The sequence below is a fragment of the Pteronotus mesoamericanus genome, unplaced genomic scaffold (assembly GCF_021234165.1).
Source record: "Pteronotus mesoamericanus isolate MK-2021 breed Mesoamerican mustached bat unplaced genomic scaffold, CSHL_Meso_final contig_20, whole genome shotgun sequence".
NCBI classification, from domain to species: Eukaryota; Metazoa; Chordata; class Mammalia; order Chiroptera; family Mormoopidae; genus Pteronotus; species Pteronotus mesoamericanus.
The window spans coordinates 43750090-43777105 of NW_026555085.1; the positions used below are offsets into that span (position 1 = coordinate 43750090).

The 27016-nt window shown below is 44.0% G+C and overlaps 1 protein-coding gene across 2 annotated transcripts in view; it reads left to right on the forward strand.

The window, feature by feature from the left end:
- The first annotated feature begins 2300 nt into the window (after positions 1–2300).
- Positions 2301–27016, forward strand: part of MRAP2 (melanocortin 2 receptor accessory protein 2) — a 39949-nt gene continuing 15233 nt past the window's right edge. The window contains exons 1-3 of one of the 2 annotated variants that reach the window (XM_054568853.1): positions 2301–2394; positions 17455–17512; positions 22146–22279. In XM_054568853.1, the coding sequence (XP_054424828.1) occupies positions 22153–22279 (127 nt within the window). In that variant the 5' untranslated portion in view covers positions 2301–2394; positions 17455–17512; positions 22146–22152. Of the gene's footprint in view, positions 2395–17425; positions 17513–22145; positions 22280–27016 lie in introns of those variants that run through there. The other variant, XM_054568854.1, reaches the window with a different exon arrangement.

Below are 27016 nucleotides of genomic sequence, written 5' to 3' on the forward strand. Positions count from 1 at the left end.
CTGTGAGCCTGAATGGAATTTTGAAGTGAAAAGACAAAATTAAGGGACAATGAAGCCACACTCTTATAGATTACTTTATTAACAAGAAATACTTACTAAACATCCACTGGGTGCAAGGCACTACGCTAAGACCTGTAGGTAGAGAAATTGAATATAAAGCTGGACCCTGGAGGAATAGGAGGAGCCTATTTTAAACTCTGAAATGACAGGTGCCAATGAAAGGTACCAGATTTTAGAGGAAGAGTTCATTTGTCACTAGGGCAGTGAAGGTGGGCTTCCTGGAAGAACAAGCCCTTTGGCGTGGCCCTTGAGGGGAAGGCAGGAGATGTTGCTGGCCCAGGGGAGGGAAGAAGGAAATGGGTACAGCCGTGGCAAGGCAGAGATGCCTAGGGGAGAAGGGGAGCTCTGCCATCCTCTTGATGAGATTGGTCCCACTGGGTGCTGCAGCTTCAGCCTCTGAAGCTGACGGTTAGTGGCCTTTTCCACACAGTACAAGGTGCCCTGTTCTCTGCCTCAAGAGCCATAGGTACTCTGCCCAAAAGAGGCCATCTGATTCTGACAGCTAAGGCAGAGACTGGCCTTTTAGCAGCAGCAGTTCTGTAGCTCTGCTCTCTCTCTTTTTTAAATAAATTTCCCCTTCCCCTCCCCCTCCCCTTTGGCAACCATCAACTTTTCTCTACATCTATGAGTCTACTTCTGTTTTGTTTATTCATTTATTTTTTTCCTTTTATTTTTAGATTCCACATATATGTGAAATCATTCTCTATTTGTTTTTCTCTGATTTATTTCACTTAGTGTAATACCCTCTAGGTCCGTCCATGTTGTCACAAATGGCAAGATTTCATTCTTATTATTCCTTCATTCTGTCGCTCTGCTCTCTGACCGGCTCCACCACGCCCTGCTGACGTTCAGTACAGGCTCTGCTCTGTGGGTGATGGATCACATTGAGCTGGACAGGAATGTGCAACTGGAATCAACGTGGGGAAGTAGGAAAGGGACTAATAAGTCTCATCACAGATGGTTAAATTATGTCATCTAGAATTAAACTGCCTGTGAATGAGGCTGAGGCATAGGCACACAACTGTACAGATGGTTTGCAAAATATTTCATTTTACATGTTATAATGACACAAGATTTTTAAAGAAAATCAGTGCATCCGACATCATTTCCAGGAATCTTTTTCTGGCCCAGGAGATTGAATTAATCACACCATTGGAAGCCAGCGTGGGTACTGCTTATGCTGAGTTTCTCCCGTGCAATTATGGTCTGATGAAGCTAAGGTCCTGGGGCGCTAGGCTTCCTGAGTTTGAAGGTAAGCGCCTCCACTTACTAATACGTGACCTTGGGCAATTCATTTAACCTCTCTAAACTAGTTTCCTCATTTGTGACATGGAAATGGTAATAATACTGCCTGATACGGTGCCTGTGAGTAGTAAAGGAAATGGCCCAAACAATAATTAACAACTCGGGGTGTAGAATACTTTCTCCTCAGATATCAGTGTGACCTGCTCAGCCACTCAGGCAACCTGACTTAAGGCTGCACCCACACCATCAACTAACCTATCCCCTGCCTGAGTTATTTTTCTCTACAGCACTTACGGCTGTTTCACACTCCATATTTTCCTTATTTGTTGTGTTTATTTCCTGTGTCTTCACTAATGTGTAAACTCCAAGAGGCTGTCTCCCTAGCATACAGATCAATGTTTGGCATGGAATATGGACTCAATAAATATTTACTGGAAGTGAGGATTGAGCCACTTCTGCTAATTTGAATCTACTTCTGGCCCACTGCTATTCTTATGGAATCCGGTCTGGGGGACATTTGACAGTCGTTGGCACCTGTGTGTATCAGGACGCAGGAGGAGAACTAAAATTGAAGTAGTAGGTTTAGTACGACATGATGGACGTCCCTGCCTTTCCTAAACTTCACCCCAGTGTTAAGGATTTTTCATAGATCTCATTCATGCTGCCCCACTCCCTCTCGCATGGCTTGGTTACTCAAAGTTGGCCTGAGGGACCCACTGCAGAGTCGGGAATGGAGGGTGGGGTGGTGAGGGGGGAATGGGGGGTGGGGCGGTGAGGGTGGGGGATAGGGGGCGGGTAAAGAATATTCTCAGATTTCTCTTTCTTTCTTCCCGGCAGGGTCTTACCCTGATTGTGAGTGAGGGCGGCTTTAGCAGGAGAGGGTTCTGCAAAGCTCACCTTTCTTGGCCCCGGCATCCTCGGGCTCAGGAGGTAGCCGCCGCTGCACGCCGCACCGCCTCCGGTCGGAAACACGAGTCCCCGCCCCGTGCAGTGCACCGCAGCGCCGGGAGCGATTCGCCAGCCCTGGGAAGCCGGAGGAGGCGGCGGTGCCAGCGGCGCTCACACACCTCGGAGCAGCGGCGCCCGCAGGTCGGGGCACACCCACGGTAACCGCGGGAGGGAGGGGGCGTCCTGGGACGCGCACCCTGGGGCCGGGGAGCGGGGTTGCTTGAGGCTTCGGCGAAGGCAGTCAGCTCAGTTAGGTTTAGAGGGGGTTTTTAGTTTGGGATTTGGGGGGGAGGGGGTGGAAATGGGAGTGGGAAGAGGAAAACTAGGGTTTGAGGGTGACCAGGGGAAGAGTGGGGCCTAAGTTTGAAACCTTTCTCACAGAGCACTGTGATGTGAGTTTCTCAGCGGAGGGCTTTGGAAAGAAAAGGCTGGACGGAGCGGTGTTCGTGGGTTGGGTGGGTTTCCTCCTCTCTCTCTAGGAGGGCCAGGTCTCACCTTCTCCCAAAGGTGGGAAAACTTTCCACGCCCTGCTTGCTTGCCTGCTACCGTTGTATCCTGCAACTGAGAGACCTTCTGGGCTCGGGGTCCTGCGGGTTCAAGGGGAATGCGCTGTCCACTGGCCGGGGCGCCCGCCGCTGTGGTGGGCAGGGTTCTCAGAATGAACCGTGTTTGATAGCACGGTCGTTTTGTTTGCACCGGGGAGCCTACCTGCAGATCATTTTACTGATTAGAGAGAAATACCGGGTTCGTTTTTCTCCCTCTTCCATCCTTTCTGCGTGATTAATTATGCAAGACAGAGTCGCCTCATTAGAAACTTGTTTTGAGGCTTGGTGCTTTCCGCAGCAAAGATAACAGGAGGGCTCCGACATTGCCCTGGATTTAACCTGAAAGCAACATAGCACTGCATAGTGTTCTGAAAGCAAAGAGAGCTTGGGAGAAAGTGTCTGTGCTACTCGGGGGAAGAGAAGGGAACTCCCATAACTAAATTAATTCTTACAAAACCTCCAAAGGTAAGTGGTAGTATTTCCAGTTTACACGTGAAGAAAATTAGGCTGAGATATTAAATAAGTTTTCCAGCTGAATTCCCCAGTTACTAGTGGGACCTGCAAACTGGGACGGTGAGGCTAGTGTCCCTTTGGTACTTCACCAAGAATTGAGGAAGAAAGGGGGCTTGGCCTGCAAGGATACGGTCCAGAAAGCAAGAGGCAGCCGGGAGCTGGAGTGTTCTCAGCAGAAGAGTTCTGTTCTGATCAGCAAGCTTAGTCAGTGTTTAAGGAAAATCAGGTGATATTACTGGGCGACAGGGAAAGAGTAGCTCCCAATCTATTTCTTTTCAAAATGGAAAGCCTCTCCCTGCAACCCCTGAAGTGGGCCGGATTGTTCCAGACCCAAGTCACAGGCATCCTAGAGCGTGAAAGCTTTCACTGGAAGCTTTGAGCAGGCTTGAGAGATGAGAACAGAGTCCAGGGATTTTTCAAAAGAAGGAACCATTCAATCTTGGCAGCATTCCAAAAATAAATTCTCCAAGAAGATAGCTCAGTATCACCTCAGAAAAATTTTACGAAGACAGCTAATTGCCAACTAACTTATTTTCATCTGGAGATCGGGGCCTGCCGTATCCATTGTTCTCCCAGTGTGGACTGTGATTCATGAGGGTAATGGCATCAGTGTAGTGAGTCGCACCAGCGTTTTCTGAAACATGAAATCATTGGAAGGGAAGAGAAAACATGGGAGTGCACAAAGCTAACTACTGTTTTGTGAACCATGTGCGTTAATTCTTTTATTATTATTATTATTGTTGTTGTTGTTAACAAATGGCCCCAGGGACCGGGGATCAGGGTGGGGGTGGAGTAAGGTCCCAGCCCCAGAACTCCTTGGTGGGTGTGTTTTCCACTGTTTATCCTGCTGCCTCTGCGCAGGTATGTACCCCTCTCCCGGCTGCCTGCATTCATCTTTCCAGGCTAACTTCTTTTCCCTTGCAAACGATCTCATCAGCACATTCTGGAAAATGTAACCTTCCTCCCCTCCATTTCTTAGGCCCCCAGATATGTGGAGGTGTTTTATCAATCAGAATTCATCCCTGATTCCTTTATTTTTGACCTTTTAATGTGCCAGGGTGATAGCAGCTTAGTTAAATTCTTTCTAATACATCCTTTTGTCCTCACAGCTAGGTGGCTATTGTTATTTACATTTCACAGAGGTTCCTAAAGTAAGGGACCTGCAAATAATTGAGTCACTGACACCCTCCCCATCACGGACAGTCTAAAATATATACTGCCTTTACAGAGGCATTTGACAAAGTCTTATACTGTCCCTAAGGACAAAGCGGGGGAAGAATGGACATACATGAAGGCTCTATGCTTCTCCCTGTACCTCCAAGGTAGCACTCCTCAGGAGAAAGACATTTCTCAGAGTTGTAGCAATTACAAATCTAGGAGGATATTCTACAAGACCCACTGCATTTACTAATACTAGAACGTTGAGCTTACAGTAGGGTTGAAAGTCAAAGAGTCAGTCAGGGGTGGGAGGGGCTGGGTGAAAAAGGTGAAGGGATTCAGAAGAGAAAAAGCACGCAGACAGAGACAACAGTGTGCTGATTGCCAGAGGGCAAGCGAGGTGGGGGGATGTGGGAGAGGGCAAAGGAGGGATAAATGGTGATGGATGGAGACTTGCCTCGGGGCGGTAAGTGCATCATGCACTGTTGCAGATGATGTGTTTTAGAACTGTACACTTGAAACCCATATGGTTTTATTGACCAGTGTCACCCCAAAAGATTCAATAAAAAATAAATAAAAAGTACATGAAGGAGTGGCCCTGGTGAGCAGTACTTCCTGTGAGAGGGAAAATTCTGGGGGTTTCAGTGGCCCACCAAGTTCTGAACTAACCACACACAGTGTGAAGTAGCGGCTCCATAGCTTATGGGGATGCGCTGATAAAGACAGGCCTTTTAATAGACATTTATATGGAGCTTATTATGTGCCAGGCACAGTTATGAGTGTTTCACAATTTTTATCTCAATCCCTGTAACAACCCCATGAGTAAGGAATATAATTATCACCATTTATCAGATGAGTAGGCTGAGGCACAGAGGGATTGAGTAGCCGGCACAAAATTACATAACCAGTCAGCAGCAGAGTTACCATTAGAACATTAGCCTTTAACCTGAACCTGAGACTTTAACCAGTATCCTCTGCCCCAGCCTGTTGCTTTTGGATCACAGGGGCCCAGACCCGCTTTCCTCAGTGTCCCACTCTGGGTGGCCCCTTTATAGAGGGCAGGGACCAACTTCAGGCTATTCAGAGGAAGGAGATGATGCGGGCCTGGATACCAGCCGTCTGAGGACCAGGGAGCATTTAACTTGGCAAAAAGGAGCCTCGTCCAGTTACACGACCGGTCCTTAGACTCCTGAGGAAGAGGAGGGGGCTTTGTTCCCAGAAGCAGGTCAAGCCTGATGCTGGGTGACCTTCTGTCAGGACTGGGGAGAGGGTTCCAAACTGGGTAAGGATTTTATGTTGCATTTTATGTCTCTGAATGTCCCTTTCAATACTTAGATTCCTCAGTTGTATTAGATATATGAGAAAAACAAACTTCAAAAATACTTAGAAATTAGCTGGCTATCTGAAACATGTATATGCATGTATGAAAAATTAGGTACGAAATCAAAGTTTTGACTGAGACACTTATTCAAGTTATGTACAATTCGAAAGTGCCAGACCACGACGTAGAGATTTTCAGTGTAGATATCTGAGGACTTTTCTTTAACTCATTAGAAGAATATGAGGTTTGAGAGAGGAGACTTTATTAAACAGGTTTCTTCAAAGGAATCTTTCGTCACTTCCTTTATACCAAACCTAGGGTAGGGGGCTATTGTGGGACCACGAGTTGAGCTGTACATGTGGTTCCTGCATGGCAGGCTCATGTGGTGGCGTGAGCGGCAGGATCACCTTCTTTCCCAGAGTTGGTCAGGACAAAGGATGCCTGGGGACGTGCTGAGGACCAGGTGGGGGTGTGTGAGAGAGAGCACTGGCCTGGGACCACGCTAAATTCAGCCCAAGAGTGAGGGTACCCCGGCAGTGAGACGTTCGAGAAATCTGAGGCTGAGGTAGAAGTGAGCGGTCAGTTGGAAGAAAATGAGTATCACTAAAGCACCCATAAGTAATGTGGAGACAGTTAATATAGACTTGTCCTCTTGCTTTGATCCTGGAGGGGTGGGAAACTGTTCAGCACTTGGGCATGAGGTAGCAAAAGAAAAAGAAGTCGACTGTCCCCTAGCCCCCGTAGAAGACCAGTGTACAGCAGGACCTAGCTGGCACTGGGCAGGAGATTTAGTGTTACAACGAGGTTGGAGTTTCTTTAATTTCCAGACTGCACATGTTAATTCTTTTGGGACTTTGAAGTGGTTGCTTGAGCAGAAAAGTCATGGGACCCGCTCAAGTATTCATCTGAGGGCATCGGGGTCAAATCCAAGAATGCATTTCAAGGGGCAGTGGGAGAGAAAAATAAAATTATTGATCAGGTCCCCCAAGTTGTGCCAGTTCAGAGTATGGGCTGTATATATGCTTCAGCTGAAATAATAGAGTAGCAGGATGTTTGCTGATATTACGTGTATCTCAGACAGTGGAAGATTTAGTGGTAGGAGCATTTGGAGTGCAAGGGAGTCTGGCTTCAGAAGACTGGTTCATCAGGTAAAGCACAATAAGCACTTAAGAGAAAATACCCCATAAAATTACCAGGGTTCTTAAGTGGACATTAATCTGTTTGTTCATGGTTGAAAACAACTTTCTCACACGATTATCGTATTCCCCAAAGTCATGACTTATCTTCAGACATTCCCATAACAAGCAATTGGGGAAAAAATGTTTTTCCTTAGGGAGTCCAGGCTTATGAGACATGTTCAAGGTTTTATTATCTTGTAGACCAACTCTTAGACAGGATGGTTATGTTATTTTTGGCTTATTTCAGGGTGCAAAGTGATTTTTTTCCCTTGACTGGAGTATGGGAAGTGCTTAGTCTTGTTGGGAAGTGCTTAGTCTTGTTGGGAAGATGGAAAGTATGCATTTTTGCTTTTCCGTCTTTGCGAATGTGATTCTTCAGTCCATTATGATGTTGCTCAGATGTGAAGTAAAAATAGCGGAAATGAGAATCTATGAGATGCTAAAAATTAGGTGATGTTAAAGTCTGGGCTTCATTGTTGCTTGTGTTTGTATTCCTAAGATCTATGCAATTTTTACCTGACTAGAGAACATAAGTAAATTTCATAACCCTTCAAGTGAAAATAATTTATAACTTCAAATAATTATTCTCCTGAAAGGTGCATTTGTTTTCCTCGTGTATGATCTTGGTAACAGCAACAACGACAGTGAAGGCAAAGACAGGGTAGGCCGAGGAGGCAGCTTCCTGTGGGTTGGCTCTCAAGTTGCCTGGTTGATGAACAAAAGACAATTCGGCGATGAGTGAGGATATGTGGTTGTTAACATAACCTGTCTTTCTACAAACCTTTGTGTAGATTTTCCCAGAAAATGTAATTCTGTCTTGCGGGGGAAAAGAAAGGAAAGAAACAAATTTATGATGAAGATCTGGAAACTAAATCATGTAAAGCCACCAATATTCCTCTCAGAACTTCTTTACAATTTTCACACCATTGCCTCAATAGAAAAGGAGAGTACACCCATGTTTCTGGGAGTCCGAAACAGGGGCCAAGGCTTCCAGAAGCCTATGTATCTTGAATATTCATTTGATATTTGCAGTTTGTTCTGAAACATATCTGTGCTTACTTAATATAAAAATTATCCTCCAAGTCTTCTCTTAAAATTGATGCTCCAGGAGAACACACCAGATATACTCGAGGCTTTGGGGTTTATTTGGCAGATGGGGGAACTGCTTTCCACTTCTTGCTTCACAAAGCCCTCTCTGGCTCTCTCCTGGCCGGACCCCTCCATGCAAGCTGAGGTGGCCCAGGGTACCTGGGGCCTGGCTGCCTTTGCTTTACAAGCCTCTGGTTTTCTTGTAATCAGGGCTTGTACGAAGGTAGCAGTGGGTGGGGTAGGTGGAGAAACTAGAAAAGACACATACACCCCTAGTTTGTGAATCCCAGACTTACAAGGGTAAGGTGATCATCAGAAAGCATAGCCTTCCTGCTGCTCTGTCTCCAGCTCTTACATAAACCACTGCTTTGGTTTAAATTTCCTTTTCTGTGGCATAGAGATGGAAGTACCTCATTTCTCTCCTTTTTGCTTGGTTGTCAAAAGAATGATTCCACTCCAGGCTATAAAGAACAGTGTGTGCTGCCTGGAGACTGATACCATGAGCAATACTTGCAAAGTGGGCTTGTTTGCCAAATCACCCTCTAAGCACTAAGCAAGAAACTGCCCGTCTCACTCTCCTGAGTCTTTTTGTGCCAAGTGTTTCAGAAAAAAGTACACTAATTAAAAGGGAAAAGGCTGAGATAGTTGAACAGGGCTCCATGGGGGAAGTGGTGACTAAGCCCTTCACTCAAACGTAGGCGGAATTTCGAGAGGAGGGAGATGGCAGTCCAGGCTGGCAAGTGGAACGGAGTGGGCGAGGGCTCAGAGGACCATCCATGAGGGCCCCTCCCAAGTTCCTATGCCATAATGAGCCATCTCTTTCTTAATGAACCTTTTGCACCTGTTGTCTGTGTTATCAGGCTTTTGTGTTGCTCCTTAACTTGGGTGTGTATGTATTTGAGAGTTTAAGAGGGGTGAGAATGATCCCAAATACAAGCCTGAATTCTTTGGGATTGCAAGCCTCTACTTTTCAGCCTCCACTAAATCTTTTATAGTTGAGCTCATAGTGTTTAGAATATTCTTGATGGGTGCTGAATTGATTTATACTACTCATTTTAGCATGTTCTAAACGAGTGCTCTTTCTCCTTGGAGGACATGTTGATGAGAAAGTATTAAGTGTATTTGTTAAAGATGGCATATACTGGGATAGATTAGTGCCATTTTGAAAATGGTTTTCTTTCCAAAAATACTTTATTTGTGGTTTAGTTATGGTAAGAATTATTGTGATATAGTAAGTCCTTTTTAATGGACTTTCTAGGGCAGTTTTTATAATTACATTATCAAAGAGAACGTTGTTATTTAAAAAATTAATTCCAGCAACTCTATTAGTTTCCCAGGGGTGCCATAACAAAATACCAAATACTGAGTGGCTTAAACAATAGAAATTTATTTTCTCATTGTGCTGCAGGCTGGATGACCACGATGAGGTGTCAGGAGGGCTGGTTTCCTCTGAAGGCCAAGGTGAAGGTCTGTTCCAAGTGTCTCCCCTTGGCTTGCAGATGGCTGCCCTTGCTGTCTCTTCACATGGTTGACCTGCTATGCACAAGTGCCCTTGGTTTCTCTATGCCCATATTGCCTCTTCCTATAAGGACAGCAGTCTGATTGGATTAGGGCCCACCCTAACAGCTCCATTTTAACTTAATTACTTATTTGAAGATCCTATCTTCAAAGACACTCATATTCTAAAGTACTGGGGATTAGGACTTCAACAAATGCCTCAAGGTCTGTGGAAACCCAGCTTCCTAAGTCTGCAGAGCTGGGGCCGAATTTAGGGGACACAATATTCTATGCACTACATATACACACATATATGCACACGTGTACACACAATTTTTACAAATAGACCCACACTGTTGAGTAAGTGATGCAAGTGGAAAGCAACTTGGTATTTTATTAAGTTTCAGAATCAGCTCTGGAAGGGAATTTCACTACACCCCTTTTAGTCCTTTGCTTTCAGAGAGAGTGATGTGTAAGCTGTTTCAGGGAGCTGTCGTGTGGACACAGTCAGTAGAGCAAATGTCATGAACATGCATATGCCCATGGAAGTATCTGCTTGTGAAAATACTGATGTCAGGTTGCCAGCTCCCCTTTCTTACAGAGAGAAGAATGCCTTTACTGTGAGGTTATATCTTCCCTACTTAGAGGGTACTTGAAATGACTTTTTTGCCAACAAAATGATAATTTTTAATGACAGTTGTTTTTAAAAATTTTTCTTAATTGGCAAAATAAAAATGTCAGCAACCCTGTTTCCTAGGTCCATGAATTCTAGCTGGTCTCCAGAAGACCTTCCCCAGAGACTAAGCCAGTTTGATGAGATTAAGGTCCTTCCTGTCTGTCTGCCATCAGGAAGCAACTGACTAAGTGTAGCCTGTGAGAAGACCCCGGAGACCTTGGGATGATGGCTTGTAATGGACTCCTGCTGACAGGAAGTGGGCTAATGACAGGGACAGCAGAAGGTGAAGCTGGTCAAAAGGAGAGTTTGGGAAGCAGTGGGTGTATTCCCAGGACTAGTTGAGTGAAAGGACCCTGGCTGGCACAGCACGAATACCCTTCGTGGGGGCGAAGAGGGGCGCTTCCGCACAGCCTAGATGGAGTATTCCTTTCACATGGAGAGGAATCGCCACAGGACCTCTTGAGAAGAGCAAAACTGGATCCTCAAAGGTTGGTCACCGGGGAGGGGTGTCTGGGTGTCCCAGCACCATCTCTGCTCACCTGGGTGCTCCTTTGCTTGCTCTCAGTTACCCTCCCTCCAAGTACATGGTCAAAAAATTACTGATTCTTTATTATTTTTTTTATTTAAAATGTTTTTGAACTTTTAAAATAAGCATAACATAAAATTTACCATTTTTATTTGTTTATCCATTTGTTTTTTGGTTTGAGAGGAAGAGAAAGAGAAAAAACATTGATTTGTTGTTCCACTTATATATGCATCCACTGATGGATTTTTGAAGGTGCCCTGACCAGGGATCCAACCTGCAATGTTGGCGCCTCGGGATGATGCTCTAACCAACTGAGCTGCCCCGGCAGGGCCAAAATTGACCATTTTTAAGTGTGCAGGTCATTGGCATTAAGTACATTTTGTGCAACCGTCACCACCATCCATCTCCAGAACTTTTTCAACACCCCAAACCAAAACTCTGTACCATTACACAGTAATTCCCCACTCCGCCCCCAAGCCCTTGACAATCACCATTTTACTTGCTGTTTTTTATGAATTTCAATAGTCCAGGTGCATCATTTCACTGGAATCATGTAGCATTTGTCCTTGCAGGTCTGGCTTATTTCACATAGCATAATGTTTTGAAGGTTCATCCATGTTGTAGCATATGTCAGAATTCCCTTTCTTTTTAAGGCTGGATAATATTCTGTTGCACATACATACTGCATTTTGTTTCTTCATCTGCCAGTGTACCTTTGGATTGCTTCCACATTTTGGCTATTGTGATAATGCAGCTATGGAGACTATTGTACACATGTCTGTTGGAGTCCCTCCAACAGGTATATATTTTGGGGGTATATACCCAGAGGTGGAATTGATGGATCATGAGGTGTTCCAAGTTTAAATTTTTGAGTAACTGCTATACTGTTTCATAGCAGCTGCACCAACTTACATTCCCACGAGCAACTCATAAAGGTTCCAATTTCTCACATTCTTGCTAACAGTTATCATTTTCAGGGTTGGTTTTTTTTTTTTTTTTATTTTAAAAAATAGCCATCCTAATGGATGTGAACTACTGTCTCACTTTGAAGTACTGCTTTTTGATAGTTGGTCATTGACTTGAATCTAGTACTTTAAAATACAATTTTACTGCAGGTTCAGGGATAGAGCAAAAATAAATAGACAGTATTGGAGTCGAGAAGACCTAACTATAATGGAGCGGTCAACTTGGGATTCCACTAGTGTCCTCCACATGCCTAGGATTTTTTGAAGTCCAGATCAAGAAAAGCAAGGTCCAGAAAAAGGCAGGAGTTAACCCTGTGACATTTCTGTGGCAGGGACCCAAACCCACCACGGGAATGGCCTCACTTTGTGGCTGCAGCAGGGATCTGTGCTGGGATACCAGACAAACAGCATGGCATCCTGGCACATGTGTAGGGAATAGAGGGGTGGAGCCCTGTTTTCCTATATAGTTCCTTTGCCCTGATTCCGCATTTGCCAGCTACTCTTTTGATCTTAAATTTTTCTTCCCAAACCATGTAAACATACTCTGGTCTGCTTGGCCCTTTTATTCCTTATTATAATTCAACAAATTTATATTCGAGTTGTAAGGTGTCCTCCTATGCTTAGTCAGCATGACTCACTCCCTAAGGGCTTTCTCATCCCTAGCGGTCTGTGGAAGCCCAGCTCCCTAAGTCTGCAGAGCCGGGGCCGAGGTGTGGTCACTGGGCGGTGTGCCCGCCACTGCCACACCCATGTCGGAGCCATGCCTCTTCAGTTCTCAGGAAATCCTTTCCAGGTGGAGATTTTACACATTTTTTTCTGGGGTGCATTTTATCTGTGTGGGCAACTGAAGTCTCTATTAGAATGAGAGAACTCGGGCCTCAGGTTCAGGGATACGAAAGAGAGTAAAAGAAGATAATTTTTTGGCTTGTCCACATTGTAAGACGTTGACTCAGCAAGTATTTATTGCACATCTGCTGTGAGCCAGGCCTGTGTGGGGTGCTGGAAATACCGCGGTGCACAAGCAGGGGCCCGGCGCTGACGGTGCTGTGGAAAGCAGCTGGGAGGAAAGAGGAGGCCGCGGGAGGACTGGTCCATGCAGTCCTAGCATGGCCTGAACTATGATGTATTGCAAAGACTGTTACTGTCTCTAACCACCTCCAGAGGGCTCAAGAACAGTCTTCGTGTCCCAGCACCTAGTAGTCATGCAATAAAGATTTGCTGGTCTGAACCAGGGAGTAGGACAGAGCAGGAAACATTAACTTTAAAAATTACTTTCTAGCTTTTTTAGTATTGTGTAGGTGCCTGGAGCAGTACTGGAGGGGGTGGATATAGGAGTCTAAACCCCTTATTTTCTTAGTTGCACCAGCTGGTGGAGGAAGGGCACCCACTCGTTAACTGTCTCTTCATTTCAGGTGTTGGATGAATACCTATTTCCACAAAATAGTAAGGCTTTTATCTGGTCTTGGAAGTTGTTCTTCTATTGACATTGGTTCTGATTTTAAGACAGAGGAAATCTTCAGGCTTGGGAATACTTCTTGTTCCATGTTTTGCTCCTAGAAACAAGTCACTGCTGTGCAGTGCAGTGGGAACAGACAGGAACACGTACCCGCAATGTCTTGGCTAGCTATCACTCTCCATGTTTTTGAGGTCTGCTGGGTAACTGAATGCCTTATAGGAAATAGCAAGGAATGGCATGAAGAAGTTGATAGTGTAGAAAAATTTGGGGAGTACGTCCATTTGCAAAGGAACAAGGAACCCAGTGTGTTAGTGGCCAGAGTGTCAGACCTCAAAGGATGCGTGCTCAGGTCAAGAGATAGTAGGCAGACTTACTTGGCATGGTGAACGCACCAGCAGTGTACAGGTGGTGTGTTGTGGAATTATGCACCTGAAACCTGTATAATATTGGTAAGCAGTGTCACCCCAATAAATTTAATAAAAAGGAAAAAATGCCTGTACTGCAAAAAATAAAAGATAGTAGTCAGGAGGAGAAGACTCTAGGGTCCCGGATGCATGACCTCTTTAATTGGAGGAAATAAAAATACACACCTTGTGAAGGGAGTTGCTGACATAAAATTAATTCACAGAAAAAGGAGCAGCACACTTGAGAAAAGAAGTGACAAGTGCAAGCAGAAGGTGGTGGTTTGCACAGACTCTATAGAAGTAAACTGCGGAAGAAGATCATGTCGGCATTTTTAAAAATATATTTTATTGATTATGCTATTACAGTTGTCCCAATTTTTCCCCCTTTTCCCCCCTCCACCCAGTATCCCCCATTTCCTCCAGCAATCCCCTCTTAGTTCATTTCCCTGGGTCATGCATATAAGTTCTTTGGCTACTCCATTTCCTGTACTGTTCTTAACATCTCCCTGTCTATTCTGTATCCACCAATTTGTTCTTCTTAATCCCTGCTCCCTTTCTCCATTCTCTCCCTTCCTCCTCCCAACTGATAGCCCTCCAAAGGATCTCCGTATCTATGATTCTATTCCTGTTCTGGTTGTTTGCTTAGATTGTTTTTTTAATTTTTTTAAAAGATTTTATTTATTTTTAGAGAGATGGGAAGGGAAGGAGAAAGAGAGGGAGAGAAACATCAATGTGTGGTTTCCTCTCACATGCCCGCTACTGGGGACCTGGCCCCCAACTCAGGCATGTGCTCAGACTGGGAATCGAACCAGCGACCCTTTGATTTGCAGGCTGGCACTCAATCCACTCAGCCATGCCAGCCAGTGTGCTTAGGTTATTTTTTTATATTCAGTTGTTGATAGTTGGGAATACTTCCCTTTTGAATTTGTTGCCCTTTTAGTTTTTGTAGTTTCAATCTGCTGCTTTTTCTTAAGTCCCTTTAACATTTCATATTATAATGGCTTGGTGACGATGAACTCCTTTAATTTCACCTTGTCTGTGAAACACCTTATCTGTCCTTCCATTCTAAATGGCATCTTTGCTGGATAGTGTAATCTAGGTTGTAGGTCCTTGCTTTTCATCACTTTCAATACTTCGTGCCAGTCCTTTCTAGCCTGCAAAGTTTCTTTGGGGAAATCAGCTGATAGTCTTACAAGAGTTCCTTTGTAAGTAACTCTCCGCTTTTCTCTTGCTGCTTTTAAGATTATCTCTTTATCTTTAATCTTTGGCATTTTAATTATGATGTGTCTTGGTGGGTCCTGTTTGGGCCCATCTTGTTTGGGACTCTCTATGCTTCCTGGACTTGTATGTCTACTTCTTTTACCAAATTAGGGAAAGTTTTCTTTCATCATTTTTTCAAATAAGTTTTTCAATTTCTTGCTCTTTGTCTTCTCCTCCTGGCACCCCTATAATTTGAATGTTGGTACATTTGAAGATGTCCCAGAGGCTCCTTAGCCTATCCTTTTTTTTTTTTTTAATTCTTTTTTCTTCTTCCTGTTCTGATTGGTTTTTTCTTCCTATGTTCCAAATCATTGGTTTGATTCTTGGCTTCATCCATTCCACTCTTGCTTCCTTGTAAATTTTCCTTTATTTCACTTAGTATAGCCTTCATTTCTGCCTGGGTCTTTTTTATGCTTTTGAAGTACCCAGTGAGTTCCTTGAACATCCTAATAACCAGTGTTTTGAACTCTGCATCTGATAGATTGCTTATCTCCATTTTGTTTAGTTCTTTTTCTGGATTTTTGTTCTGTTCTTTCATTTGGCCCATATTTCTTTGTCTCCTCATTTTGGCAGCCTTTCTGTGTTTGTTTCTGTATATTAGGTAGAGCTGCCTTGACTCCCTGTCTTAGTCGAGTGGCCTGTTGTAGAAAAGTGCACTGGTAAATTAGGTGGCAGTGGTGCCTTAAGATCACCAGGGCGGGCAACCCAGTTCACCGTTCTGTGGCTCTGTGTTGGGGAGGGCTCAGAGAGGGGACAATGATGCTGCCTCTCCTCTGGAATTTTGTCTGGGAGGAAGCTGTCTCCGAGCATTCACCCTGATGTCAGACACTTCAGTTTCTCCTCATATGCCACTGGTGCCCTTCCTGCTGTTGCCCTGGTGCTGAAGCCCAAAGGGAGTGAGTCTGTGTAAGTCCTAAGGTTGTTGCAAGCTCTTTAAGAGAGACTCCTGAGAATCCCAGTTTCTTTCATCACCCCAACCCCCACCTGTTTTTACAGCCAAAATTTTGGGACACTTATCTGCCTGGTGCTGGAACCCTGGGCTGGGTGGCCTGGTGTGGGGCTGGGATCCTTTGCTCCTGAGGTATCTCTCCTGATTTTCATCTACCATATGTGGTGTGAGGCCACCCATTCTGTGTCTCTGTGTCTCCACGCCTCTCTGCACATCTCTGCCCCTTTTACCCACCTGGAGGAATATGGCTTCTTTAATTCCTTGGTTGTTGGATTTCCATACAGCTCAATTTTAGGATGATTCCGGGTGATACTTGTTGTAATTTTTGCTGTGGTTGTACAAGGAGGTGAGCCGTGTTTACCTACACCTCCATCTTGACTGGAAGATGTAACATGTCTCAGCATTTTTTAAGCACTGCCCTGGCAGGAGATTGCAAAGGCTTTGATTTTATAGGGTCAAGCATGGTTCTTTGCTGGGGTATGTTGCCTTATAGAAATGCTTTAGAAATATACAGCTGGCTCTGGTCTAACCATGAGCTCAACTTATAACCTTGCAGTCTCTCATTTGATCTCTGTGTGGTCCTACTTACCTAGATGCAGGTAAGCTGTGTGCACCGTCAGTTCTGATTTTGGTGCCTGGTCACATCTCTGTGCAATGAGGGTGTTATGCTTCTAAAGCTGTGATTCTGAAGTTCCAATCTTGGGGTTCTCAGCCACTAGATTGTGGGCCACTGGGACTTTACCTTTGGTCTCTCAGATGCCTTTGTGGAAGGGAGATTGGGTGATGGGTCATGAGGGTGTCTTCTCTGTGTTGTTCTAGGAACCATTGTTTCTAGGAGTAGGAGGAAGAAAGACATAGCAGATAGCTAAACAGACCTTTGTGGCCCAGGCCAGAACAGAGCTTGGTGTCCTGGGCAGGCATGCCCACTTTTGGAGTTTGCACATTGAAGAGAAGGAGGATAGACTTACACTGCAGTTGGGAATTTTGATCTGAAATTTGAATGGGTCGTTAGGCTTTCCTCTGCACAGACTGGTCACCATGGGTCTTTGGGTCTGTGGCACTGACTGGCAGCTTCTGGAGTGCCTTTCTGGCTGTTCCTTCTGGCTGTGCTGGGGGGGGTGGGGTGGGGGGGTGTGTGTGTATGTGTGTGTGTGTGTGTGTGTGTGTGTGTGTATGCGCGCGTGCTCATTTTACAGGATTTATAGGCATCTTTAGGATTTTTTCCTTAATGTGCTAGTTCTGTGCCTGAGTTGGCAATTACTTGGAAAACTCATTTGCTGATGTTTACCCCTTAACGTGGAAATAAGTGTTGTCCAATTCCAAGGTAACAGCCCCTTTGGCGTATGTACCCATCATAACCCATGAAGGATATTGATGAAGAGCCTTTATTCACTCCATAGAAGGTTCTGTGTCTCAGGACATCTCCCTAACCTGGGAGGTGGAGAGAATTGCTCAGCCTGTCTGTAAAAAGCAGAGTGCCCAGGAGTGGTGTGGAAACCTGTGTTGGAGGACGAAAGATTGGATAGTTGGAACAATGGTTGGAAGTGTTGGAACGTGGTTGGAGGAAGGGGTGATGTGTAGACAGCCGTGAGAGGCATGTGGTGCCCGCTCATCAGACTGTTTCTCTTTGGGTTTGAGATATCTTTGCATCCCTCTCTCCCCAGGAGTTGGCCTGAACTACCCTGTGAACAGCTAAACTTCCTTCTCAAGTGTGGCTTTGAGGTAAGGTCATAACTTTTCATTATTGTTGGCAAGGGTGCTTTCAGCTGCTTAAAAGAGCAATTAGTCTCTATTGCTGCTCCGGGAAGCTAGGTTAGGATGTTTCCTCTTGAGGAAGCTATTTTTAAAGATGCCATTATCATGAAGAATCCAACACGAAGAAAATATGGGAGCGGGGGGAGTGTGGCGCAGGAGCCGTGGAAGCACAGAAGGCAGCCGCTCCTCCCCATGCTGGCTGTGCTCATGAGACAGCGGCTGCCTGCTTCCCGCACCCCCATGTGCAAGGAGTGCCAGACGACCTTGCCCTCACTGCTTGTTATGACCCAGATGTTCCTCATGGTGGTGAGAATATCAGACTGCGGGGGCAGCTACCCAGATAAGCTGGGAGCTTCCAAATGGTGAAACGGTGACGGTTTATGTTTCTGAAAAAATCAGAAAGGCAACCTTGGGTTTTAATAATGGAGTCTAAACAAAATACTGCCTCACGGCAGCCTTCTGCTTGCTGTGGGTAATTGTGCATTTCAATGGTGCAATCTGATTGCTTTGAAATGTAGATGAAAAAATATTTTCTCGTGTACTTTTGCAAGCGTGCTAGGTGACTGCTTTTAAGGAGAGGCCAGAGGTTCTCTCCTCCAAACCTACCTTTGGGATTCAAGAACTGAGATGGAAAAAGCAGTGGAAACAAAAGCCCCTCCTTTTCTATGAAGGCTACCCAGACGGTGGCTGATGGAGGGAGGTTGTCTAGCACTTCGTTCTGCTTCCCAGGAAGGCCTCTGGCTCTGGTATTCACTCAGAGCCTCTGGCTCTGTTATTCGCTCTTCTCCAGGTATTTGTGAGAACAAAGGACAGCCTTTCCACTTTCAGGGTCTTTGCACACATGAGTTTCATTGCCCTTTGGTCTTTCTCCAGCCCTAAATGGTTCGTGAAGATGAACGGGGGTAGCGTAAGGGGGAGAAAGAGAAGGGATGAAACAAGACTCTCTCTCTATGGTAGGTAAGTGGTTGGTAGTTCTTGTATAGGACTCTTTCACAGATGTGTTTGATTTGGGAGTCCCTGGCCTCTGGGAGGGTGGTATTGATGTTTTTTCCTGACCTGGGAGAGTAACAGGAAGGCAATGAATGGGGGTGAGCTCTGCACACAGGTGTGGAGAACAGCATAGCTGGGGTAGTGGGGGAGGGGGGGGGTCAGGGAGCTGCTTAGAAGGAACATGGAAAACTCTCTCCCAGCTTTATTTATATCGTCTTAATTATGTTTTGTTATTTTTCTGTTAACTCTTTTGACACTAGATGAAGCCTGGTGCTTCCCTTTGCTCTGTTTATTACATTGTCTATAATGTTGATTTCCAACAAAATGATGTGATCAAACCAGACTTCATCATTTTTTCAAACAAAAGAAAGAGGGATTATTCCTATATTTTTGATTGATGAAATAGCATGAATTCCATGATGTACATGTTTCTTATTATAACTTTTAAGCCCTCTAAACAAATGTCTCGTGGGTTATTTTTATTATAATTTTATTCATTTGTCTAGAACACATAGATCAATTACTACATGATGAATTTGGTAGAATTGGCTAACAGTGGAGCTGATGTCTGAACTAACTTAGGCTTTTCTATCCCAGACTAACATTTCTTAGCTAATAATAATAGTCCTGGCTATTATTTATTGATCTTAACCTGAGTCCTGGCTACTCACATGTTATGCAATATTACATTTAGTCTTTAACAGCAATTCCATGAAGCCGGTACTGATATCATCTTCATTTTCTTGATGCGAGAAATGAAGCTCAGATCATTTTTGTCCATGGCTTTAAAGGAGGGATTGCCAAACTCTGTGGAAGACCAGAAAATAAATATTTTAGTCTTTGGGATACACTATCTCTGTCACAACTACTCAGTTCAGGTATTGTAATACTAGAGAAGCCATAAAAAAATACAAAACCAAGTGAAGGTGGCCGCGTTCAACAAAAATTTATTTATGACACTGATATTTGAATTTCACATAATTTTCTCATGTCACAAAATATTACTATTGTTTTGATCTTTTCAACCATTAAAAAAATGTAAAAGTCATTCTTCACTTGCAGGTTGTACAAAAACAGGTGGTGGGCGGGATTTGCTGACCCCGGCTGTAGATGATGCACGCATGCAGGGAAGGAGGGATGGGCTACGATGGGATGGTAGGAAGGGCACTCCTACCAGAGGGAACAGTATGTGTGCAGGTAGAGCGCTCATGATGTATTTGAGGAAATACAGTCAATGCAAGTACAGTTTGATAAGGTATGTGGCACAGTCAGAGGAGACATTAGGCCCACGTCATGACTTTGTAGGACATTTTAAGGATTTTGGACTTTGTCCTTAGATCAATAAGAAGGCATTGAAAGTATTAAACAAAGGAATGACAGGGAAAATGCGTGTGTGTGTGTGTGTGTGTGTGTTTGTGTTTAAGGTCTTTGGCTGATGTTTGAAGAGAGGATTACAATGGGCTAGGAAGAGTAAAAGCAAAAAAAAAAACCAACAAACAGTTCTGAGAAGTGGTCCAGGAGGGTGATGCTGGTGGCTGTTAGTGACCACAGCTGGAGCCGTTTCCTGACAGCAGCACCCTCAGGCAGCTGGGTGAGCGGTTTTGCAGATGAGGCCAATGTGGCTGGGAGACAGGAGCGTTTTGCCTGGCCACACAGCAAATGCAAGAAGAGCAAAGACGAAGACCCCGGTCTTCCAACTTCAGATCCGGTGACGTTTTCCCAGTTTTGTGTGAAATTCTTAACATTCTCAAATAGAAATTATGTTTATCCTCATCTGCTATTTGTCTCTGAACCCTATAACTGGAGCGCTCTCTTTCTCTCATAAAATTCTTATAAATGAGGATGGTACCTCGTAGGTTTGCGTTGTTAATTCTCATTTCCTGAGGTAATTAATTTTGTAGTTGAGGGAAATAGGTTCTTGTTCAAATAAGAGAAAAGCCAAAGATGATACTGTGGTGACGGTTTTATGTTATTTTGATGCTGGTGTTAGAAAGGTAGCTGAATACTTATTTAAAGGTCAGCTATTCTTAAGATTTGTGTAGCTTTCTTTCCCAAACGAGAATTGGTACATTCTCTTCTACCTTTGGAGGAGTAATTCGTCTGGCTGCTGCTCAGAGTCACTCTCCGATTCTGACGCTGGCATGCCTCTCTGGACCACAGCTCCCCCTCTTTTGAACAATGTGATGCTGAGGGGTTGGGGGCCTGTTTCTGTGGGAAGTGGGGAAGAGGGAAAGGTGAGAGTCATGCCTTGGAGAAGCAGTGCGGTGGAGATTTTCCTTTAGCTTCTCTGGGGATTGTGCTGTAGACGTGGCGGTGGCTGATACTGACCTATTGTAGCTGTGGGAGAAGAGGAACCTTGGAAAGATTTTGGTGCGTGGGCCCCAGCAGTGGTAACTGCTCAGTAAATCTTGGTTTCAGCTGGTATTTCATTCAAATTACTATTCAATGTCACTTTTTACACCTTCCCCATTGTGAGGTAAGGCCTGTAGTCTCCTGGTCTGTGTCTCAAGCATCTCCTCCTATCCCATCTCTTCCTAGTGTTTCATCACCAAAGAGGGTGTATTCGGGAAAAAGAAAGAGGTGCAACCCAGGGAATGCACAACGGCCAAGCCATGTGCACACTCTGGCCTGCATGTCAAGACAGAGGGGTATTTACAGAAGGGAAGAGGAAGTTAAGGGAAGGGGACGTTAGGACCGTAGAGCTTTATTATAACCTTAGAGCTCTGCCTGTAGCGTTCTCACGTGGAGGGTTCTTGCTATTACATAGAGTATGAGAACTTCCATAAGCCCTAGCGCTGCATAGACCCTCCCGACTTACGTTTGCTTAACGTCCCAGCTAGTTTTTATCACACACAGTGTGCAGTGCTTTGCTCACAGTAGGTGGTCACTATTGAATATGCGCTCTATTGACTTGTCACCTTTGGCATCCATACTGCACATACCGCATACTGCATACTGCACCTCTTCTCTCAAAGAAGTAAGAATTTTCTATCTGAAAATTATCAGAAAGAAGACACTTGGGACATTCTGAAAACAGGACAAATTTTAGGAGCGGGCAAGCGTCAGGCTTCCACTGAGGACCTTCTCCCGCTCTGCAGTTTTTGCTGTTCATCTCTCCTTTCTTCACCCATTTCATTAGACTTAGTGTGCACATCTTTATTGTTGCATAGTAGTGGCTCAATAGATATAAACTTAGTTCACTTCTGATACTGACTTTATCTATTCTTTGTCAGCACTTTACCTACTCACGCGGGTATGGGTGGTGAGGCTGAAGATGGAAGCTCAGGGAAATTGATGTACTCTCTCCTTCCTTCCCTTCCTTCTTTCGTCAGTTATTGAAAGTTGATTATGTGCCAGGCACTGGGTTAAATTCTGGGGAACTACATCAAAGGAAGACATGGTGTGCAGTTTAGTGGAGAAATAAAAGGAAAGAATGGTCACTTGGTATGAGGTGTGGGCCTCCCGTGAAGGCCTTTCTCTGACCGAGTGGATAGGACCTTCCTGAGGGCTTTTCTGCTGAACTCCCAAATGTGGTCAAGAGCAATCAGAGTACCTGAGCAGTTGTGGGTGAAGTAACAGGTTCTGCACTTGCCTTTCTTTACTTGTGCAGGGTGGAGATGTCTGCTCAGAGGTTCATTTCTAACAAAACGTCTCAGCAATCTGCACCTAATTCTGATTACACCTGGGAATATGAGTACTACGAGATCGGACCTGTTTCCTTTGAAGGACTCAAGGCTCATAAATGTAAGTCTTATACAGTTCTTCATTGCGAGCATAATATATATTTGTTTTAACCTGTGAAACCCCCATTGATTACTTTTCCTGAACATTCTCTCTTTTTACAGAACTCTGTCCTCTACCCCCAAAACCTCAAAAAACACCTCCTCCAAACAAAAACTGGTTTCTCAGGGATGGTATTACATGAGGGCCTTGGTGATTCCAAGTGACAAGGAATGTGAAAGGTTCGCATAGTGGGGGAATATGAACCAACATAATTCTTAAACTGAGATATTTTACTAAAGCATTAACAATTCCAGCTCTCCCAAACTGTGTGAACATTTGGACTATCAAAAATATGACAGAAGTAGAATCTGGAACTATTAATTGAAGAACCTTGTTTTGTAACACATGATCAACAGCATCTCTTAGCTCCCTTGGTTTTCTGGAGCTGGGAGAGAGTCTATCTATGTGTGTTCATGATGATGGACAAGAACAGCCTGCGATCCTTCCTGGCTCTGTGTTTGGTGAAGCGTGTGCCATGCTATTGGAGTGACTGATGATCCAGCACAGAGCAAGGAAATACAGTCTTGTGAAAGGTTCCTGTCCAATTCCAGTCATAACTGGGTGCTGACTGACCAGTACGAAGCATCTTTGTTTCCTTAAGTAGAGTCAACATAAGCGGGAACTGCTGCCCACTCCCAGGCCCTGTCATGGCTACACCATCAATATTCCAGAGATGGTTGGTTGTTCCAAAGTGAATATCCACAGCGCTACCAACATAAGAGGCTTGTAACTGGTTCAGATTAATGGGCTACATTAGGAAATATATGACAGATTAGAATTGGAGAGGCAAATGTGGCAAAGGAAATGCTTTTGTTCCTTGAGCATTTCCTGGCCTGGCCGCTGACGCTGACCTGCCTTGGCATTCATGGTCCCTCCTGCCCACTTGCTGCTCCTTTGCAGGGAGAACCTTCTTTTTTCCCCCCACCTTTTTAAAGGTGTAACTGACAAATAAAATTGTAATATGCTTAAAATGCACAGTGAGGATTTGACATTTGTATACATCGTGAAAGGATTTCCCTCATTGAATTTATTAACATATTAATAACCTCTATTATTTTTACTCATTTATTTATGAGAACATTCAAGTTCTACTGTCTTGTAAATTTCACCTATACAAGACAGTGTAATCAGCTATACTTATTCATTTTATAACAGAAAGTTTGCACCCTTTTACCAGCATCTCTCTATTTCCCCCACTCCTCACTGAGCCCCTGGCAGCCACTTTTCTACCCCCTGCCATGATGAGTTTAATTTTTTTTCTTTTTAGATTTCACATATGAGTGATAACATGCAGTATTGTCTTTCTCTGCCTGGCTTATTTCTCAGCACATTGCCCGCCAGGTTTACCCATGTTGTCATAAATGACAGAATTTCCTTTTACTTAAAGGCTAAATTATATTCCATCTTGTGTATGTATGTAGGGGCACAATTGTGCACAATTGTGAGTATGTCTATCACATTTTTTTGATCCATTCATCCGTTGATAGATACTTTAGGTGTTTCTATACCTTGGCTGTTGTGAATAATGCTGCGATTAACATGGGAGTATAAATATCCTCTTCAAGATAGTGGTTTTATTTCCTTTGGACATATATCCATTAGTGGGGTCGCTGGATCTATGGTAGTTATATTTCTAATTTCTTGAGGAACATCCATACTGTTTTCCATAGTGGCTGTACCAGTTTGCATTCCCACCAACAGTGTACAGGGGTTCCCTTTTCTTCACATCCTCACCAGCATTTATCTCGTGTTTTTGATAATAGACATCCTAACAGGTTTGAGGTGATAGCTCATTGTGGTTTTGACTTACATTTCCCTGATAATTAATGAGTTGAGCACCTTTTCATGTACCTGTTGGCCATTTGGATGTCTTTTTTGGAGAAATATCTCTTCAGGTCCTTTGCCTATTTTTAAATTGGGGTTCTTTTTTTTTTTTTTTTTAACTTTTTGCTATTGAGTTGTATTAACGTCTTATCAGATGTGTGCTTTGTTAATATTTTCTCCCATTCTATATGTTGCCTTTTCATTTTTTGCTGTGCAGAAGCTTTTTAGTTTGATATAATATCATTTGTTTATTTTGCTTTTGTTGCTTTTGCTTTTCAAATTTTTGGTGTCAAATTCAAAAAATCACTTCCAAGATCTATGTTAAGAAACTTACCTCTTATGTCTATGACTACTTTTGAGCTCTATCAGGTAAATAACATCTCTATTTCATCTAGATCTGTTTCTGGAGACTTACTTTTGTTCTTTTGTTTGGAGCATATTCCTCTATTTCTTTGTTTTCCTTGACTCTCTGTGTGGTTTCTGGACATCATATACAATAGCCACCTCGGCCAGTCTTGATGGAGTGGTCTTGCGTAGGAGATGAACCGAGTCATTCAGCCAGCCCTGAGCTCCTAGTTGTCTCTTAAATGTTTATGATTGTCCAAGCAACTGTCTTTTTTTCTTAGTGGCTTCTACTAGTTGGGGATGTGTCAAAACCTGTCTGTGTCCCAAAGTGGGGGAATCAAGATCAGCACCTACATGCCGTCTGATTAGAAGCCAGACTCTCAGGCAGCAGCTGGGAATGTATGTAGTTACATCCTTCCAGGGAGAGACTGGGAGTTGGGCATTTTCGTCTGTTCCGTCTGTTCTGGGCCTTGTATGTAGGAATGAGAGGTGCTCTTGCACTTGTTAAGAACTGCTTCTTTGTTTACTACAGTCCTGTGGGACTCATGAATGCAAGCCCCAGTGCCTCTCAGAGCCAGGAGATCCCTCGGATAGCTGCTGCCAAGCTGGGGCACCAGACATGTGTACAACCTCCCTCTGGGGACCATGATTTTACTATTGGAGTGGGGTGGAGGGAGAAGGATGGGAAGGTGTCCAAAGGCTTCTCTGGTATCTGGGAAGGACCACAGCCAGCCCCTAAACGCCTGCTAAATTAGAAGCCTGGCCCTCAGGCAGCATCTTTTGGAGTAAGCAGATAAACCGCTGTCAAAGGAAGACTGGGAGGTGGGTGTTTTTTGGGCTCCCTCTGCCCTGAGCCCTGGGGCATAGCCATGGTGAGGGCTATGTGCCCATAAAGAACTGCTTTTTTGCTTGCTGTAGTCTTGGGGTTCTCATGGATGCAACCCAGAGTTAGATGTTTTGGGGGCTCATCTCTCCAGTGTGAGTCTTAAAAGTTGAGGCTCTAGATGTACAATTCAAATCCTCCCTCTTTAGGGAGAAGGTGGGAATTAGGGTTTCCGTCCCCATTGTATGTTGTTGGGCTGGGGGTGGGGTTTGTGGCAAATGTGTGTCTCAGCATTTTCCTACCCATGTAGATGTGGATATTTTCTCACTTGCCAGATGTGCAGGAGTTGATCTGCTATTCCTGGATCTCTTTCAGAGGGACTTGCTCCATATGTAGCTGTATATTTGGTGCATCCATATATTTAGGAGAAGGGGAGCTCCGGAACCTCCTAAATTTCCATCTTGGTCAACTCCCCATTTCAGTTACTTAAGAGGCTTAACCTTTGTCCCCTTTCCCCTGTTGCAGGAAGGACCGTAACAGCCCAGGGTTCATGCGTGGGCCCTGAGGGCTCAGATGCCACTGCTTGCTCCTGGCTGTGGCAGAGCCTTCGGCTGGGCAGTTAGAGGGGTGGGGCAGGAATACTCCCGCTGGTTCCCACCTTCTGGTCTCCGTCAGTGGGTCTGTAAAGGGCTTCAGTTACTCATTTCCTGGAAAGAGGGCTTTCTATTTTTGCTCCTTAAGAAATCATTAACTAAACTACATATCCTTTTTCCCTGAAGTGAATAGTAATAATTAAATGTTTTCACTCATTCCTTTTTTGATGTCTGCTCCATACTTCTTTCTGGAAATTAAAAAAAAAAAAAAAAAAAAGCCCATGGAACCCATTGGGATATGTTGTCATTGACTACCTGATGGGAGGCTGTTGCTGGCAGGGTATGAAATTTCCCTCCTTCATTTACTTTAATTCTTTAACCTGTTGTTTCCCTGGGATGATCTTTAAGTAAGGGCACTTGCTGTTAAGAATTTTGGTGGATATGAAAATGACTAGACAAATAGCCATTTTCTTTGGTAATGTGAGCTTTTACACGTTGGTGGCATTAATTTTATTTTTGTGTCAGTTTGCTCTGGCCTCTTTCCTTAATCTAAGGGGCAAAAAAGACAGTCCTTCTGCTGTAATTTTGGTTGGTGCATTTCTAGAGATAATTGAAAATCTTTTAAAAGCATGTTGCATTCTATAAGCGATTATAGTTAGAAAAAATGCCTGCAAAACATAGACATGTGACACGTTACTTATTTTACATACTATACCATTGCTAAGGAGTGCTTTTGTTAGTTTTAACATTCACATCAGGAAAAAACAAAAATGCCTGGTGGAGTCCTTACTGTTCTGATTCAGGGAGAGATTTGGTTAAAGTGGATGCCCTTAGCTTCAGGAACCTGACAATATATGAGAGACATAGGAAAGAATAAAAAAAAAATTAAAAAAATCCTCTATACATACGGAAAAAATAAAAAAAGTCAGCTATTTCATTGTGTACATTGGTATAGTCTCTTCATTTTTAAAATGCTATGACTCTGACCTTCAAGTATGTCTCCTTGTTTTGCAGAGCAAAATTCAAAGCTAGCTAGGTTCAGGTTCAAAAGTACAGAAACAAGATATTTCAAGATCAGGATAAGAAGGTTCGTAGCACTTATCTTCATTCATT